Genomic DNA, 19,380 nt, shown 5'->3' with positions numbered 1-19,380 from the left:
CCCCCCCGCTCCACCCCCTTTGACGGCTGGCGCGGTACTTGTTTGTTCTGTTGGTCTTGTTGGTTTTGTTGGGTTTGTTAGTCTTGTTAGTTGTGTTAGTTCTTGCTGGCTTGTTGGTACTTAGTTGCCAGTGCCTTGTATGACCTTTGTGTCTTTGCCTGCAAGTGCCTAGGTAGACAATTCCAACTTCAGCCCCTCCTATCTACACAAGGCAAACGACCAACGCCGCGCATAGTTCGCACTCGGGCAAATTGGGAGAGTCACCGTTTCGCTACATCCCATGGGGGATGGCAAACAACGACTGATCAATTTAGCTGAGCAGTCTGAACCGGAGACTCGGTATGGTGTGACGGTCTATAAAGCAACCTGCCGTCGCTGCTGGATCTTGAAATTTCCAGTCATCAAGCTTAACTGCCATCTTGCCAGCAACTCACTCCGGCCTTCCAATTTGAAATACTCACTGTATTTCCCGTACAACTTCGGCTTCGTGGGCAACACATAATTCCACAGGTATGTCGGCGATATATGCTTGGGCAGACCTACTCCACCAAATCACATGTGCTGGTTGAAAATAACAATTTTCTGTCACAGTTTTACAAACTCTTCCCAGACAAGGAAATCCTCACCAGCCTCTCAGAGCCGACCTGCACTATGTGTAAGCAGTATTACTACTACTACGCGGCTTGTGGCCACACACTCAACGTTGGTGTTGCCGCTTGCTCCAGTAAGAAGGCAAATCCGACCCGCTATTGTCGGGCAGAGCCAGTGACCATAGAGATGGACGGCTATTGTGAAGATTGTAGCCATGGTTGAAGGGTACGTCCAAGCATGGATATGGTGGCGTCGCTGAAGATACTAACTAAATCTAGTGCTTAGTATACCTCGCAGTTGTTGGAGACCCCGGCAGTAGATGTCAAAGAGGTCCGGCTTGTTTAAGATGACTGATCTTGACACGGACTGGGCTTTCCGCATTTACAGGAGTTATGACTGTGGGGGGAAGTTGGGGTGGGGTAACTGTTTTCTTCGTGTTGGTGGCTCTTCTTTGTAGATGTTTTTCTTTGGATAATGGCTTGCGGGTGGCATGATTTTGGTTCTGACAGCAGGTCTCGGCCGCCGGGGGTGCGGATAGGAAGCTACTGGCTCTGGCATAAGGTTTGGTCCTAGACTCTATGGAATTATCAGCCATGTCAACATTTCATCACGAACCCGGTCGTTTTTCAACTTGTGATCACGTATGCGATGTTGGTAGATATTGGATATTATCGTCTGCTAAGGACTGGAGCCTGTTGAGTCGAACATCAACTGGAGCTGATGATCTCTACGGAGTATGTTCAATCACCAACAGTTCCCTTGCCGATATTGATATTATGCCGGGCTTGGAGATCACCCAGGGCCAATAGGTAAAGGCATCATGACAGCCGGTTGATATAGTCGGGCTTGCATATTAGCTGTGGAGCGATTTGCCGTTCGGCACTAGTCGTTTCGAAGTTGTGGAAGTCCGGCACAGCACGGGCGGGACGGCTCGCAGTTTGGTAAGTATATTGACACTTCGCATTGAAGCTCAGACACCGCAAGGTCGCTAGAAGAGTGTGCCACCAACAATGGAGTTAGTAGATGTTGGAAATTTTTGAATCAAGGTTGGTAGATCAGGTTCGACCCAGACGGAAAAGCCGTTGCTTGCAATGCCCAGGTCGTTGCAGTCCCTGTTGCATTGAGTGCGAGTCATGTGGCAGTTGCATAGTATGTGGCAACATGTTGGTTTTGAGGGGGTATCTTCCCGTTCTAGCATTACCTACGGAATGGCACGGGGAACAGATGGAGATGGTCCGAACCGTCTTTAGCACATGCATAGGAGTCGCACGAGACCATCCTGTTAGTGCGAGAAACTGGGATGTGATGAGGTTACGAGAGAGCAGAGGTTTGAGAGGCCATTGGCAAATATTGTCCAGCAGGGGATGAGGCCATTGGCGGAAGATGAGCAACTGCCCTTGGCCGGCTGGGATCGGGGGTTTGGATAGAGAACTTCACCACAAGCTATAATCCAGAGCCGTGGAAATGTGTACGATAGGTGAAGTAAACTCGCAGTGCAAGAGGAAGAATTACGAACGCTTCCGGCATGAAAAAAGAGTATGCGGCCGCAAAGGTAACCGCGCGGGAACACCAGATAAGGCACGATCTATGGAAGGGACGTCAAGACAGCCTTTTCAGGAGGCATGCAAGGTGATTTGCCGTAGCGGTTGACAGCGGACGATGAGCCGAAACGGTCTGGTCGTCCAACAGTTCTCCAGAGGTTGCACAGGGTTCCAACCAACTGGGAGTTGCGGCTGCAGGGAATCCCTTGAGGCGCGAAGCGCTTATATGCAAGCCCATCCCATTCACTCACCCAAGCAACAAAGCTGGAAAACAAACGCCCGGCGCTTAGATCCCAAGACATATATCTCGACTGGCAACTTGGCCTTGACAGAAGGAATGACAAAGCGAGTCTCGGATACGAAGGAGCCCTTCACTTGAATCCCAAGAGCTGCGGCCCCACTGGAGGCCGCCAACATGTTGATCCGGGGTTCCCAATTCAGTCGCCCGGCCATTCAGATCGCTGAAGCGCAGCTCCCGCGTCACAATCCCCAGCAGACCATGGCTTATAGGCTGTTATAGACGGTTCTGGCATTAGGACGAGAACTGCCGCCCTTGAATTGGAGTGCAGAGGGATGTGAATATTGCTGGATCAGCGATCATTGTTGAGTTTCTGGAGGTTGATGGTTGATCCTTTGATGAGAAGTACATGCTACGTACCTCAGGGAGTAGCTCTCGTTGTGTGCTTAGTGTGCCGGGGCGGAACAACAAAAGAACGCGGTAAGCGGACCGTGCCGCTGATTGGCCGGGAGCGACCGCTGGCGTTACAAGCGAAGACGACGAAGTAACTTCAAGGTTCACAATCCAGATCAAGTCGCTTGCCCGACCCAGACTCCTCCTGCTGCTGCATCCCTCCCAAGCTCCCCAATACTACTTCGTACAGCTGTTGGAAATACCAAAAGACCCAATCCGGACAGCAACGAGGACTCAGTGGCCCGTCGTATTCTCTGGAAACATTGCCTCTGGCTTCGGCCCGGAGCCCGCGGAGGTCGTAGCGCGCCTGAAACCAAACCCCTTTGGAGGCGGAGGCAGTGCCATCACTGCAAATGCAGAGTATCGGCTGAGCTTCCAACTGTTCCTTGGAGATGTCCATTGATTTGAACTGGGAGACCCTGACCACTGGCCCTGATGGAATTGCCCTGGCCAAGAGCATCCAAGACTTTGTGCACAATAAGTTCCAGACGGTGACACTGCCGCGCTTTATCAAAGCCGTCAAGGTTCACGCCTTTGAATTTGGGTCCATTGCCCCAGAGATCGAAATTAAGGACATATGTGACCCCTTACCTGATTTCTATGAGGAAATTGAGGATGGCTACGAGGAGGATGACGAGGAGGAGGAGCTCGAGGCGAGATGGCCACCAGACGCTTTGAGAGAGCAGCGAAAGATGGATCGATTTGAGAGAACAAGTGGGCACTCACAGGTCAGACATCCTCCGCCATACATCGACACGCGGCTGGCGGGAATCAGGTCTGGGCAGACTCAGCCGGATATGGGCAGCCCATTCCTCGGGGGCAGTACACCTGGGATCCCAGGAGGGACGTCGAATCTCAGCTACTTCCATTCCCACCTGACGACTGGGCTATCAGGGACTCAGACGCCACTCGCGGCCGTCGCGGGAGCAGCACATCTGCAAAATGGCTGGCCAGATTACTCAAACATGCCGTCTTCTATTACTGGAAGAGGGCACCGTCACACTCCCAGCGGGGGTTCACTGTCACCTCCACCAACATCAGACTCATCCAAGGAACGATTTCTGAGAGAACGGGCTAGTGTTTCTACGTTGGCTCCGTCAACTTCAACCACTAGGCCACAGACTCGTGAAGGGGTCGAAGACGAACCCGTCGAAGACCCATCTTCCCCTCCACGCCGCTTTCGAGAACCCAGCGTGGAAGACCTCCAGACTGTATTCCGTGTTCGTTACTCTGGGGATGTGACGCTTTCTCTGACGGCCGAGATCCTCTTAGATTATCCTATGCCGAGTTTTGTGGGCATACCACTCAAGCTCAACATCACCGGCCTGTCATTTGATGGGATCGCAGTCCTGGCATATATCCGGAAACGAGCACACTTCTGCTTTCTATCCCCAGAGGATGCGGATGCCGCTGTCGAGCCCGAAGAAAATGGACGTGGTCGCGCTGGTGATATGAAGATGGGTGGGCTCTTTCATGAGATCAAGGTTGAAAGCGAAATAGGGCAGAGAGAGAATGGCAAGCAGGTCTTGAAAAACGTTGGGAAGGTCGAGAAGTTTGTCTTGGAACAAGTCAGACGAATCTTCGAGGACGAGTTTGTATATCCTAGTTTCTGGACATTCTTAATCTAGAATGCTCCCTATTAGCTTGCCTCTTTGCATCCGAAATACGGATCTTCAATTTAATAACACTCTGCCTGAGACGAATCTCGGCCTAATACCCCGACTCTCTCCCCTTCGGGACCATGAGGGTTTCTCAATCTTTTCAGAAAGATTTGTACGCGGTTGCTAGCATACACGCAGATTGGCCTTGTGCATGTTACCAATCAATGCTGCCTAGTAATGTAGACATGCCTATTATGTCTCCCACTTAAGAATGAGCTACTAAATAAAATTTGCAGAAGCTTCATGGTAGGCGTATCCGTCATCAATCGTCGATCGTGGTGGGTGGATTCCAAAAAGTTATAATTTCATTTCAAGGTCGCTTTGAATCCTTGATACGCCGAATTCATATCCAGTTCTAACTCCCGTGCCTGTTCTTCGCCAACCTCCTCTGTCGCCTTCATCTGATTCAAAGCAATCAACCACTGAACTATCTTTGCCCTCCCTTCAAAATCACTATCCGTCACCTTATTCACGCTCTGAATGACATCGGAAAGCAGAGGGTGCAGCTGATCTTTCGCAAGCAATCCTAACTTAAGCGCATCGAGGAAAGTTATAAAGTCCTGCGTAGCTTCAAGAATGAGCGTGCCGTTTGTCCCACCGTTCGTGGTCGTCGTAGCGGTATGGGATGGTGCCGTCACAGTGCTTGGAAGTCCGATTCGAATCCGCTCGGTAGCTCTTGGTACTTCCATCTGGGAGAGTTAATCCAGTAAAACGAAGTTTGGATAGTGATGGAACGTACATCCCATTCGGCCTTGAAGGTCTCCAAATCCACAAATTCCCGAGCGACAGTTTCATCCGTCAAGATAGCTTTGTACTGCTTTAACAATCTATCACAAGTTTCTGTATAATCGGCTTCGGATATGGCATCTTTGAGATATGCTTTTTCCAACTCGTCTAATGTGATAATAACGCTGAAAACTTCCGCCAGCGAATCTTGGAGATCCCGTTCCGCTCGTGTCTCGGCCAGCTTGACTTCCTAGGAGACATTCATATTAGACTTTGTGCCATGTCGGGATTGGATATAGCGGACAATCATACCTCATCAAGATTTATGGTGGCCGAGAGCGTCGTATTTGGAACATAACTGTGAGGTGTTGGCGCATATGGTTGCCGTGTCTGGTACATTATTATGCTTGATTCTACAACCGATAAGGCGGAGGTCGAAGCTCGGTGGGATGAAGGGTCCCGAGATACTGCCGATCGCGACCGCCTAACCATTCGCCAAAAGCCGCTTAGTCCGAACATTTATTTCCTTATCGAAAAGTTCGCGAATTTTTGAACGAGAAACTTCCCCAGCCTTAGTCCAGCGGAACATATAGAGCTGCAATGGCAAAACATACCAAGAAATCGACTCGCAAGTTCGAGAAAAAGCATCTTAAGGCTGTTCTTGAGCAACGAAAAGCTGGTGCGAAGATCAAGCAACGACAGCAGATCAAAGCTAAGCGTCAAGCTCGAAATGCGAAAGATGATGAATTCTTAGGCGACAAAGATGAAGATGGAAAACCCGAAGTTGCGAGGGAGGATCCTTTTGGGAAGATGAATGTGGACGACTTCTTCCAAGGTGGCTTTGAGATTCCAGAAAATCTTGCGAAGAAATCAAAAGCAGTGCCAGAGAAGCTCGGAAAAAGAAAGCGATTGGCGCCAGAGGAAGATGATGATGAATCTTCAGAAGCCTCATTCGAGGAGGCACCAATGGGGAGTGATAGCGAGGGCGAAGGCGAAGCAGAAGACGATATTGGCATGACCAAAGAGGCTATGGATGCTCTCGCTGAGAAGGATCCCGAGTTCTACAAATACTTGAAGGAGAACGACCCTGAGGCTCTACAATTTGACGAAAATGCGGATCTGGTAGAGGTGGACGACCTAAGTGGCAGTGACGAAGAGGAAGCGCCAAAGAAGAAGAAGCAAAAGAAGGCCAAGAAGGCTGACGATATGTCAGATGAGGAGGTCGCAGATTCGGCAGAGGTCACAAAGGGCATGGTCGCGAAATGGACGGCAGCGATGACAAAAGAGCACTCGTTACGTGCTATGCGACAGGTTGTTCTTGCATTCCGAGCCGCGGCCCACGTCAATGAGGATGATGGGAAAGAGTACAAGTACACGATTTCAAATCCTGATGTCTATCACGACCTCCTCCTTACCACCCTCAAAAACGTTCCCGAAGTCCTTGGCCATCATCTACCTATCAAAGAGGCAGCCTCTGGCAAGGTTCGGGTGTCAACAGACTCGAAGAAATTCAAGACTCTTACACCCCTGCTCAAATCGCACACCTCATCTGTGCATCATCTTCTCACTACTCTCGCCGACGAAGCGACTCTCAAACTTACGCTTTCCTCGGTAACGCCCCTTTTACCATACCTTCTTCCATTCAAAAAGATCCTCAAAAATATTGTCAAGACGGTTGTCGATATCTGGTCAGATGCATCAAGTTCCGAGGCAACGAGAATAACGGCATTCTTGGTTCTTCGGAGACTTGCCGTGATAGGAGATCCCGGATTGCGAGAGGCTGTTTTGAAGACCGTGTATCAAGGTTTGATCAAGGGCAGTCGCACTACATCAATCCACACCATTCAAGGGATAAATCTCATGAAAAACTCGGCAGCCGAGCTTTGGGGCATTGACCAGGAAGTTGGATATGCTACAGGATTTACATTCATACGTCAATTGGCGATCCATCTCAGAACCAGCATCACAAACAACCAAAAAGAGAGTTACAAGACCGTCTACAACTGGCAATATGTACACTCGTTAGACTTCTGGTCCTGTGTACTGTCAGAGTACTGCAGCCCTGTCAAGGAGGCTGAGAGTGGGAAGGAGTCCCAGCTTCGGCTTTTGATATACCCCACTGTTCAGGTGACCCTTGGGGCTATGCGTCTTATTCCAACGGCAACTTACTTCCCCCTGCGGTTTCAAATGGTGCGGTCGCTTCTCCGGATATCGCGGGCAACGGGCACATACATTCCGTTAGCCTCAGCCCTACTAGAAGTTCTGAACTCGGTAGAGATGAAGAAGCCGCCAAAGGCTAGTACCCTTAAGAGCTTAGACTTTACATCTAGCTACAAAGCGCCAAAGTCGTATCTTCGAACTCGCGTGTACCAGGATGGAGTTGGCGAACAACTAGTGGAGTTACTCTCCGAATTCTTTGTCCTGTGGTCCACCAGCATTGCGTTCCCGGAATTGGCATTGCCTGTGATAGTGATGGTAAAGCGCTGGCTGAAGGAGGCGGGGAACAAGACTACTGGAAATAAGAACAATAAGGTCAATTCGGGCTTTGTGCTTCTGATTCAGAAGTTGGAAGCAAATGCGAAATGGATTGAAGGGATGAGAGCCAAGGTTGACTTTGCACCGAACAATAGAGCCGGTGTAGAGGGCTTCTTGAAAGGATTTGAATGGGAGAAGACACCCCTTGGCGCCTTTGTTGCTGGCCAAAGAAAACAGAGAGAGGAGAGAGCTAGAATCATGGAGGAAAGCCGGAGAGAGGATGAGAGAAAGCGGAAACTCGAGGGTGGGAAGCAGAAGGCTACGTCTGACAGTGACGAGGATATGGACGATGCCGACCAAGACGACGATTCAGAAGCTGGATTCGAAGACGAGGATGAGGAGGATGACGAATAGGGGGCAGGCATAGGAGTATCGTTGGGAATCGGATGGAGTCGGGCGTACTAAAATCATACCAGCCGTGGGTTTCGACGGCATCCCGTCTTGGTCAATGTATACATGTATTGCTGAATATCAATAACTTGAGGAGCACAAAACTTACTAAGGAAAGAGAGCCATTGGTGACCGGGAGAAACACCCATGCCGGATTAAAGTTCCGAGGCACATGACATAACCTTCATCCTCCTACCTAGGTACGGTACTTTTTAAGCTTGTCGTGGCCCAACATCATCCCACGAGTGATATGAAGGATACGAGACATGAGGTTATGGAAGAAGTCGGACACGATTTCACCTCCTCCGACACTCCGTATGAAGTAATTTGTACCGTATAGTACAATAATAACTGTGTCGTGGCTAGCGTCCAATGAGAGTGCCTCGTCTACCAGCGTGGCCCGTTTGATTCGGGGACATACAAGCGAGGCTACGCAACTCCAACCCCCTATTGTTGCTACTAACTACATGCGAGGAACACTTCTCCCACGATTTTCCCAACGTCGCCACGGCCGCTGGGTTTTAGGCTAGTGCTAATGTTTCCGGCTGCGCGAGACGATGGAGATCTCCCAGAGCAAACGAAGATAGAGATCCATTCTAGTAGGCGTGCCGGGCGTCGTCAGGAAGTAGTGACTCGCTGAAAGCTGTGTTGCATTGTTTCACCCGGTTCGTTGAAGTGTCAAAGAACTATAATACAGGATCCGAGAGCCATGGGTCAGCCTTAGTCTTTGCCCACTAATGCAGCCAGACTGCCCCGCCAAGATGGGATGTAGCATTGCCCTGCAGGACCTGGAATCCTAGTTGGATATATAGCCATGTGCTGCCATGATAGGTCCAAACTGTGCTTTCTTGTCAATCTTTATCGCGTTTGGCCTGGGCCTTGACCGAGGGGTACTGGTAGGAGCACCGGTTGCCAAATTGCATAGCGGGGTCCTGAGCTATCATATACTTTGCTTCCTACCTCAGTTCGTTCTCGCGTTTCCCTCTCTCCTTCCAACCATCAACTCTGAATTGATCTCGAGTATCAACTACTTCAAGGCCTCAATTTCTCATTGCACCAGAAATGAGAGAGTACCATGGCTTCTCTTATCCCTAACATCCTACCAAGGGATCCCCACAGCCAAATTTTCATAGTAGGAGCATCATTAGTTGTCCTCATCGGCTTCATTTTTGCCAGCACTTTCCGTTTCTCGAAGAAAGTCGATGAGGGTCCAGGCGGCCTTGCATCCTTCTTGCGATTCTTCTACGCCTCATTCCTGAAACCCCATACAGGAGATGGCACCGGGAATGGCCAGCAGGATGCTCTCGAGAGCTTCTACAAGGCCCAGGCTGGCGTATATGATGCGACCAGAAAGAGATTGCTGCGTGGTCGCGAAGATATGCTTGGACTAGTGGCTGCTCAACTTGTCCACAAAGCTGGGAATGAACGTACGCAGGACACAAAGCGTATTTGGGTTGATGTATGAGACGATTGCCCCTATCTGTTGTTAGCTAGCGCTAATTCTTCGTGCTCTGTAGATTGGGGGAGGAACAGGCTGGAACATCGAAGCAATGTCCGGGTTCGTCTCGGTTCCGGAGTTCTTTTCAAGCGTTTATCTTGTTGATTTCTCCCCCTCACTCTGCGAAGTAGCTCGGAAGCGGTTCGCGCGCTTGGGTTGGACGAATGTGAAAGTTGTCTGCCAGGATGCGAGGACCTTCCGTTTAGAAGATCATGAAAATGGTGCTTCTGATGCTGTGGGTTATGCCGCCTCCACCAATCCTAGTTATTTTGCAGAGAAGACTGGCAGTGTTGGTGGTGCAGACCTCGTAACACTGTCGTACAGTTTGTCGATGATCGTGAGCCTCCATCTCCCTCCATATTTGGTCCTAGCTGATTTCCAAAGCCCGATTTCTATTCTGTCATCGACTCGTTAAGTGCTCTACTTGCACCATCCGGTACAATTGGAGTGGTTGATTTCTACGTCCAGTCGATCGTCGATCTGAGCTGCAGAAACTACACTGGTGGAGCTATCAATCGTCATGTGAACTGGTTTGGCCGGCTTTTCTGGCGTGCCTGGTTCGATGTCGACCGTGTTGGTCTTGAGGCCGGCCGGAGAGATTATCTCGAGTATCGCTTTGGCACCGTTCTTAGTGCTGATTCTCGGAACTATCTCCTGGGATCGATTCCGTACTACGTGTGGCTCGGCTGCTCAAAACGACCAGATGCTTCCCTTAGCACGCCTAACTACCCTCATGAGATCGTTGAGCGTATCGATGCTGCAGTTACAGAATCTCCATATTTGTCACCGATTAATCACACACAAACCCTTTCCCGCACTGTGGAGAGGTCAACGCCGCCCGAGATCAGATCAAAGGCATTCGATGCTGCTATTATCAACCTCTCGGCGAACCTTCCACTTCCATCCTTCTTCTACCAGAACCACCACTGGAGAATTCATTACGACGACCAATTGAAAAAGCATACTCAATTCAAGCATGAGTATATCTATGCTTTCACTTGGGAAGATTCACGAGTTGATTACCGCCTTCTGAAGCTTGGCCCTCATGACGTTGTCCTTGCTATTACCTCCGCCGGCGACAATATCCTATCATATGCCCTATCGTCACCAGCTCGCATCCATGCCGTGGATCTCAACCCCAACCAAAACCATCTTCTCGAACTAAAAGTCGCCGCATATAGTGCTCTCCCTTACGCCGACTTCTGGAAACTCTTTGGGCTTGGTAAACATCCAAATTTCCGCTCATTGCTCATCTCGCGACTATCCCCTCACATGTCATCTCGTGCTTTTCAATATTGGCTAAATAATACCGACGTTTTCATGTCTGCACGCGGAAAAGGACTTTACGAGACAGGGGGTTCCCGACATGCTATTCGTATCGTTCGCCTGCTCAGCACCGCTCTTGGATTCCGAGGTCAAATCAAGAGGCTTCTCGAGGCCAAAACACTCAATGAACAACGCGAGATATGGACGAAAAGAATTCGTCCCTTGATTATGTCCAGGGTGCTTTCATACTTGGTGGTTTCTCAGGAAAAGTTCCTCTGGGCAGCCCTTGGCGTCCCGCACAATCAGTTAGCTATGTTAGAAGCTGATCATATAGCTGCCGAATCGATCCCAGGCGCACCATCACCTTCATCACCATTAGGGCATTCGGAGAAAGAACTGAACTCCAGCAGAGGCCAGGCAGTTTGGGAATACATGGTTCAAACCCTCGACCCAGTAATCGAATCCTCCATAATCGGCGAAGACAACCCATACTATCTTGTTTGCCTCCAAGGTGCTTATTCGCAGCGCTGTCACCCTGACTACCTAAAGCCGAAATCACACCAGAAGCTCTCCCGCCCCGGAGCATTTGACGGCCTCCGCATCCACACCGACGAAATCAACGAGGTAGTCAACCGTTTGACTCCTGGCACACTCACCGTCGCAGTTGTCATGGACAGCATGGATTGGTTTGACCCTGGTGCAGAAGCTGCAAATACACAAATCTCTAAGCTCAACCGCGCTCTCAAACTCGGCGGCCGCGTCCTGCTCCGCTCAGCGGCTTTGACACCATGGTACATTGCCGCTTTTGAAGAACATGGCTTTACATCCAAGAGGGTGGGCGCTAGGATTGGAGGCGCCTGCATTGATCGGTCAGTACCTTTTATCCCCTTATCAATCAACCTAGCTTACGATGAATCACAGAGTTAATATGTACGCATCATGCTACATACTCACCAAGATTGAGAATCTTGCCCAGCCTACTTCTAGGACTCCTTCGAGGGAAAACTCCGTCGACCTTGAGACGCTTGAGATTTGACTTCCTCCCCCGGGTGAGGTTGAGCAAGAATGGGAACATCATCGACAAGCTGCAGCGAGTTTGGAGTTTAATTGGAAAGTTGACCTAGCTGAGGTTGCACAGTCAAGAGATTTGGATAAAACGCCTACACAGCAGGATGTAGATGCGGCTGCTAATGTACCGAAAGAGATTAAATACAGGAGAATTAGCAAGAAGAGGGGGAAATCCTTTTAGGTTTATTTCTTTGGATTTAGTGGTAGGGTAGTGATGTACTCACAGCCTTTTATGTATCTCGTATTCTCTGGGTCAGATATACCCGTTTACCCTATTGGAATAAATAGAAAATAATCTCGGAGCATGGAGAAAAATCTTATGAGTAATGGCGCGTTCCTAACCGCATAGTGTTATTCAGAAGTTAAAATTTACTTTTCATTCTTCCTATCCCCTGGTGTATTGTGGCGTATAATACATTTCCTTCTATAATGTAAATCGGTAATTCTCAATTTGTAAATATTGTAGGGAAAAGAAATCAAGGTTATTCGAATTATTTCCAATAAAATTAGATTAAATAAATTAAAATTCGAGTAACTAGTAAAATTGAATTTAGTTTAATTTAATCAAATCCTATACTGTTTATAAATAAACATATATATTACCCCCTGCTTTATTATAACTATTGGCCTGTGCCAGGAATTCGGGGCTGTAGTATAGAGCTTCTATTAAGTTTAAAGACATCGAGCGTAAGGAAACCTGCCTGCCGGGTTTATCCGGAGAAAAGTGGGAGGTGGGCAAACTGCCACATCTTAATAAGCGAAGAAGGATTTGATTATCGCCCCTACTAAATATTGTATTTACAGCCACGTGAGTTGTATTTTACTGAACATTTTTATATGTCACGTGATGTTTGGCATAATGTGGCGTCGATCGAAAAGTGTCCACAAGCCACGCGTCTAGTTCAACACCGAGTTGCCACTCCTGTCACTCCAATAATCCGCCACTCAATCGTTCCCCATCTCTGTAAGGTACGGAGGTACCGCTGTAATACCCTTTGATCGACCTCGCTAGTAAAGAGGTGGCCGTTCCTTTCTCCGCATCACACTAGCTCTATTCGAGATGTTTCGTTTGGCTCTGCTCGCTTTGGCCCTCGGAAAGATCGCGTTTGCCGCGGATTGCTTCCAGAATCAACAGCGAATTCTCGGAGGGTCCTAGGGAACCATCTCCTTATATACTACTTAAAAAACGCCACTTATCTTCGAGAATATTCTAGAAAATGTACATTCAAGTTCTAAGCTAGATGTGGCGCACCAGGTACCACAGTACCTCCAGCCACTATCGGCCTTTAAGCCTAAAGCTTCATAATTGAAATTACGGCGTAAATATTGTGGGGTTACTTTGCACTAACTAAAATCGTTACTCGCTTTCATCCGAGGTATAGATCCGCGTGGCGTTATGTATGAATTTGCACACTACAGTAGCACAAGGCTAAATGACGATTTCCAACATGGTGGTAAGGCTTAAGAGCTTAGATAAGACTCCTTTAGAAGTGTTAGAGATAGTATAAGCTTAGTGGTAGAGTTGTAGTAAAGGAATACTATTATACTATAAAAAGGGACTCTTGATAAATTAGGCGTGAGGGCGACGATATAAATGCGATTTTCTAGTAGAAGGGGTTTAGGTTGTTTGGGAGTGGCTATAGAACATAACTTATAAAAGATTATAGGAGATATTAAGGTGTGCACAGATTTTAAGATACTTTAAGTTAAAGTACCTATTTTTTTTTCGGCACGCAGGGATGGACGTTATGGCGCATTCTTGGGCGAATTTGGTGCAAACCTCTTTTCAGTAGAAAATCAGGCACCTACAGCTATTACCTATCTATATCTCCGATATCGAGCTTCTAAACTATTTCTATATACTAATCTAGAGAGCGTAGATATCTTAATTCCAGTTAGATATTTATACGACTTAAATACCTCAATTCTGGTGAGATATTCATATAACTTTAATACCTCAATTCTAGTAAGATATTTATATGATATTAGATTTATATCTAGGTAATAGCTGTTGAGCCTTATAATACTAGCGAAAAGAGTTTTGCACCACAGTCGCCCAAGAATGCACTATAGGACGTTACTCTGTTATAATATTTACAAAGCATACATTGACATGTTGCTACTATTATGACTCCCCACCCATTGACGCCGCATCATCTCCAAGCAGCATACCACTTCTAGATCTTGCTAAAGGATTATAAAACCTGCTATTGAAATGATTCTGCCTTGCCGTAATAGCATAAATTCACCAACACCCTTGCTACCTTGCCACAGCATGCCTCTCCACCTCGTTTGATCCTAGGTAGCTAATTATTTTGCCCCTTTCGCTAGCACAGTTTGGGTGCCAACACCAATGCAATTATTCCTTGCTAAGATCTGCATGAATCTCCAAGAAATACTAGACCTTAACTACTCAGACACGCGGCATTGTTGATACATGAATCTCTACCTCAGCTTTCCCATCAATCTTGCGCAACACTGCTGCCAAAGTGATTCTGCCTTGCTAAGATAAATCTCCCAGTGCCACTAGGACTTAGTGCAACCTGCACGATTTCACCTCGGTTTGACGCCTGCCCAGCTAATCCCACACCCATTTGTCAGTAAATTGTGCCGCTAATATGGCTCGATATCGCCAGGATTTACATGAATCTCCCAATACCACTAGAGATTGGTGCGACTCCTCACTATCACGGCACCACCGCTGCATAATTACACCATCAGCAGGCTTACCACCAGCAATCTACCCTTTGCCAACCCAGCCAATACGATTGTCCCTCTCTTGTCTCAACCTGCGTGAACCAAACCCATTGTCAGAGCACCTTGGCCCTTTGCCCTCTATAGGCAGGACAACAACTAACAGAAAGAAACATGTAGGTAAAATATAGTATTAAAAGATCCGAAGCAAAAAGAAGTAAATTAAATGCCACCGAAATCCATATTGTATGAAATCGACCCCCTAGACGTTGAAGAGACGTTATGGAATAATGAGGCTGAGCCGCTTAACTGTACGAGTATCACGTGTAGATCCAAAAAAGGTTCCGGAAGGATCTTTGTCGGAGCCAAAACAGGATCTGCCCCCGGAGACAAGGCGAGCAAAGTGTAACCGGGCCTGAAAGAAGCCAAAACGAGTCCCTGCTGATATTAAAATGGCTTTCAAATGCATGCTTAAGCTAACTTAGCGTCTGCTCAGGCGGTGCTCAGGAATGCCCGCTCTCGGCTTAAGCTTGCTCACCCATAGGTCAGGCTAAAGCAGCAGCTGCTCAGGTCCAGAGACTGAAATGGAAAATGCTTATGAGAACATTCCCATGTGAGAAAGGCTGTTATAAGGGAGAGTGAGCTAGGAGCTTATATACCCAATTGCCCCACTTATCTACGTGTCTATCTAATACAATTCGGAAGGCAAAAAACGAAGGAATATCAAGTGGTTGGAGTCGCCCCAAAATATAGACAACAAAGGACTGAGGTCACTCGAATTGAGTCCAGCAGACATAATCTTCACTTTTGCAGCGAGTCAAATATCACCGAGTAGGAACTGGCACGTTAATTTCAAAATGTAACATTGCTCATAGAACTGTAAACTAATCTAATCTCTCTTAAAGCTCTTCACCAAGTAGTCGGCGTACTGGACCACAACCATTCCTTTGAAAATTCAAAGTATTGGATTGTGACGTTCCGCCATCAAGGTTACTAAACCATGCTGTTCCCTCGGAAATCGAGGTAGTAGGTCATGTCGTTCCCCAAAGAATCGAATATGTACTAGACTATGAATGTCAAAGTATCGTAATACCAGACTAGTCGTACCTGCAAGAGTATGAATGGGTATCTGTATGAATGGCCATGATAAGTTGAGCCGAACAAACCAAGGAAATTTAAACAGAATGAAAAACAACTCCGACACTCCTTGCATAAAATCAATCTGTGAACTCCACCATAATAACACCGCATCCTTTGTCCACTTGATTCGCATCCGCAATCTCATGAAAAGCGACCCTGACAACTTTCTCCGCAACAAGATCATTCGTTTCACTCTTATTTCCCATTCATCGTTCATCTGCTCCATAAAGGTTCCTCTAGCATCTAGAGGAATTGATCCGAATCAAACTCAGTCAAAAAAAGTCGCCAACACCAAAATCGATATTGCCTTGAAGACTTGAAAAGTCGAAGTTTTCGAAATCCAGATCGTTATAAGGTTGATGAATCTCATTGTTGTGGTGCTGATCACTCTGAATGTTGTGGCATTGGTCGTTCTGATTGTTATCATATAGTTCAATCTGCTGAACTTGATTCTGACCAGCCATGGATTCAAAACTGCCGCTTGACGCCTCGTCCGAATTGGTAGGAAGGCTTGCATACCCGTGGAGCCAAGAGAGATCCCCATGGAATGACTCATTAGGTGGTAGGGCTGCCGGGTCTACGTCGCTCGTGTAGGTGTCATCAGTGTTGTCCCGGAGAAAGGCATCCCACTCCTCTTCAAGGGTTTGGGTCTCGTGTACTGGGTCGTCCACCTGTTGTACGGTGGGAAGAGCGAGATTTGATTGGTGGACTTCAACTTGCCGTGGGTCATCAGTATCTTGGAGCGGTTAGTTGACAAGGTTAAGGTTTGGAAGGGGAATAGGTGCTTACTTTGCTCTAGCATTGGAGAGTCCACGTTATCAATTGGACCCAACAAAGTAGCTGATGCGGTTGGTACTTTGGTAGTCAAGGTCGATGGCGTGTTGGTTGGAGCTGGTGATACTTTTGTAGCCAAAGCGGGTGTAGTCTTAGGAACATTGCTAATTGCGGGTTGGGGAGTGAGAGTGTACATCATAGTTTTGGCGATTTGAGCAGGCATGTTGTAGAATCGATTCGACAAGGTCGCTGATACCGGCGTAACTTTGGCAATCGAAGCTGGTGAGACTTTGGTAGTCGAAGCCGGTATAACCATTGAGATATTGCTAACTGATGCCTGGGTGGTATGGGTGTGCATCACAGTGTTGACGACAGTTGGCGCAGTCATGGTTGCTGCCTTTGATGAGCTATGTGGCGGGGTCAAGAGACCTCTAACATCTACTTCCGGGGCAGATTTCTTTGGGGTACTGGGTTGAGATATGGGGGTAGCCTTTGCCCGCTTTGCTGGACGCACTGTTTCCTCTCCCTTATCCTGTGCGGGTCTCTTGGGGCTCTGCTGAGGTTGCTGAATCTCCAGACCCGTGAGCATACTCTGCACAATATAATCCGCGCCAGTATCATGTACATTTGAGTTATTGGAGGGTGCATTTGGAGTTCCAGCCGGCTCGTATCCCATACCAGCCAGGAATTTTGGTCTGTAAAGATTGACAATAACGTTCTTTCCGCCAGAGATTGTAAAGTCAGGGAGGGCCCCCTGGGAGCTATTGGTTGAGGGTCGACGGTTTTGCTCCTTCATGCTGACTTTCCAACCTGAATCTGATCCTGGAAGATGGAGCTTTTGCTTATAGACAGGGTCGAAAATATTGTAAGTTACCGACTTTGGCTTTTCATTCCTCTCCTCGTGCCCCAGAACCATGCGCTCCAGAGCACATAGATCGTCCCCAGGTAAACCTTGTCGCGAGTCCAAAGGCTCATTTGCAGACGTCTTCTTTGCATTGTTGGCCGTATTGTTGATTAGGGTAGAAGATGCATTGTTTGTCAAAGCCTGAATATTGCCATGCTGCTGGGCTGGTACTGCAGACTTTGCCAATATCTTCTCAGCCGGACAGATATCTTTTTCCAAAGGACCATCTGCTAGCTTGGCATTTGGGGTGCTAGGAAGCTGGTTATCAAGATGGTAGGGGCTGCTTCGCGGGACAGGATGGTAGCGGGGTTCCTCAATCGGGGTGGCGGCTCTGGTGGGTGTTGGCAACGAGCCACTAGCGGGAACGTCCATCGTGTTGGTATTCGGTGTGGTAGACTGATTGGCCTTGTCCAATGCACAGTGTGCTTGATCTTGAGCGGCAGTATCAGCGCGCAATGGCGCAACGGGCATTGTCAACGGAGTGCTAGCCGGAAGGCTCATCATGTTGCTCGAACATTCATCTGCCTGGTTGTTATTTGGGGGTTTGCCCAAGTCATCTGCTTGATCGGTAGAGAAGCCATTTGCCGAAGCTTGAATGTTGATGGGGAATTGTACTGGTGAGATTGGTTTGCTGGTGCGCTGGTGTGGCTGCTTCATTGCAGGGACCATTGGCTGAGAAGGTTGGCGCTGAGGGGGTTGAGCAATGCCAGGTTGGATTTGAGCACCTTGAAACAAGGGGTGTTGAGATAGATTTCCCAAACCTTGAGCGTTGAATTGAGCATCCTGGATGGGGCCACGTTGGAAAGTATTCCCCTGACCTTGGGCGTTGACTCGAGCACCTTGGAACATCGACTGTTGAAATATATTTTCTAAGTCCTGATCAATGACTTGAGCGCTTTGGAATGGGCCAAGCTGTACTGAGTTTCCTGGATCTTGAGCGCTGACTTCCGCACCTTCGGACGGGGCAGGCTGGGATTGATTGTCTTGGTTTTCAGCACCATTGCCCAGCCGACCCTGAAGCTTAACAAGTTGGCGCTGTGTGTTCTGTAGGTGAGTAAGTCGAGCCAGTTGAATTTGCAGCTGCTGCAACTTATGAGGAGCCATTTGCGGGTTCGGGGCTTGCGGGGCACGGTTGGGAATGTTGTCGCGTCTATGGGCAGAAACCATTCCGTTTTGCGCTATCATCTGTGGAGTGGAGCTTTGGGGGCGCTGGGGATAGGGGTTATGCATATTCTGTGCCTGCTGGGACATGACTTGATTGTATTGAGCTTGAGGCTGCTGAGAATTGGGTTGGTGGCCTGCCAAAGCGCCTATTAGATTGATAGTGGGATTGACGTCTGAGGGACGACTGTTCGGAAGTTGTTAGCATTCGGAAACTAAAAGCGCATAAGGGGTAATGGGGATATACTCTTTGTATGCGTTCAAGACATATCGTATACCGCTGGCTGTGAAAACCCTCGAGCGAGGAAATTGCTCGGTGCAGGCGTCGACAATAGACTGGGGGCGCTCGTATCTGCGAGCGCAAATGAAGTTGATTTGCTCCTCGGTATACTTAGGAGTTCCAACCATGTTTGCGGCTCTGTAAAGTCTTTTGAAAGTCGAAGGTACAATGCAGCGTCGCAGGCAACGCCTTCAAGAAAGATCAGCCCACAGCTTGCTGACTGGTGGAAGTTGCGAGCGGGAATGTTAGGAACTTGTGGGAATAGGTTGAAGTTACCCACTGCCTCTTCAGCAGACGTAATGAATAAAGTATTGGATGTCCTGCGGATGTAAATGGTTGATGGAAACGAAGTTGGGGGGAATGGATGTGCGGTATAGAAAGAAGAAGTGTTTGGAGTTGGGAAGGTTCGCAAGAGATTTGTGGGAAATGGGTTTGGGTTTAGGGCAAGCGGAATATGTTG

The 19,380-nt window shown here is 48.2% G+C and overlaps 5 protein-coding genes across 5 annotated transcripts; 3 read left to right on the top strand and 2 right to left on the bottom strand.

The window, feature by feature from the left end:
- Positions 1-3,215: 3,215 nt before the first annotated feature.
- BP5553_08537 (Mitochondrial distribution and morphology protein 12) lies at positions 3,216-4,451 on the top strand (the record flags this gene model as incomplete). The annotated part of the gene is made up of 1 exon (XM_032017160.1): positions 3,216-4,451. The coding sequence occupies one exon, from the start codon at positions 3,216-3,218 to the stop codon at positions 4,449-4,451; it is 1,236 nt and encodes a 411-aa protein (XP_031866591.1).
- Positions 4,452-4,789: 338 nt separating this feature from the next.
- BP5553_08536 (Vacuolar protein sorting-associated protein) lies at positions 4,790-5,609 on the bottom strand (the record flags this gene model as incomplete). Its single annotated transcript, XM_032017159.1, has 3 exons — positions 4,790-5,173; positions 5,224-5,460; positions 5,523-5,609. 3 exons carry the CDS (start codon positions 5,607-5,609, stop codon positions 4,790-4,792), a joined length of 708 nt encoding a protein of 235 aa, XP_031866590.1.
- A 201-nt stretch (positions 5,610-5,810) lies between these two features.
- BP5553_08535 (Uncharacterized protein) lies at positions 5,811-8,099 on the top strand (the record flags this gene model as incomplete). Its single annotated transcript, XM_032017158.1, has 1 exon — positions 5,811-8,099. The coding sequence occupies one exon, from the start codon at positions 5,811-5,813 to the stop codon at positions 8,097-8,099; it is 2,289 nt and encodes a 762-aa protein (XP_031866589.1).
- Positions 8,100-9,210: 1,111 nt separating this feature from the next.
- BP5553_08534 (S-adenosyl-L-methionine-dependent methyltransferase) lies at positions 9,211-11,935 on the top strand (the record flags this gene model as incomplete). The annotated part of the gene is made up of 4 exons (XM_032017157.1): positions 9,211-9,594; positions 9,653-9,970; positions 10,018-11,768; positions 11,821-11,935. 4 exons carry the CDS (start codon positions 9,211-9,213, stop codon positions 11,933-11,935), a joined length of 2,568 nt encoding a protein of 855 aa, XP_031866588.1.
- A 4,138-nt stretch (positions 11,936-16,073) lies between these two features.
- On the bottom strand, positions 16,074-19,048 carry BP5553_08533 (uncharacterized protein; the record flags this gene model as incomplete). The annotated part of the gene is made up of 3 exons (XM_032017156.1): positions 16,074-16,537; positions 16,591-18,827; positions 18,888-19,048. The coding sequence occupies 3 exons, from the start codon at positions 19,046-19,048 to the stop codon at positions 16,074-16,076; spliced, it is 2,862 nt and encodes a 953-aa protein (XP_031866587.1).
- Positions 19,049-19,380: the final 332 nt, after the last annotated feature.

The sequence above is a fragment of the Venustampulla echinocandica genome, assembly GCF_003357145.1.
Source record: "Venustampulla echinocandica strain BP 5553 chromosome Unknown scaffold_8, whole genome shotgun sequence".
In the NCBI taxonomy this organism is placed as follows: domain Eukaryota; kingdom Fungi; phylum Ascomycota; class Leotiomycetes; order Helotiales; family Pleuroascaceae; genus Venustampulla; species Venustampulla echinocandica.
Note: the sequence above shows the minus strand (reverse complement) of the source record. Positions and strands in the feature narration are given on the sequence as shown.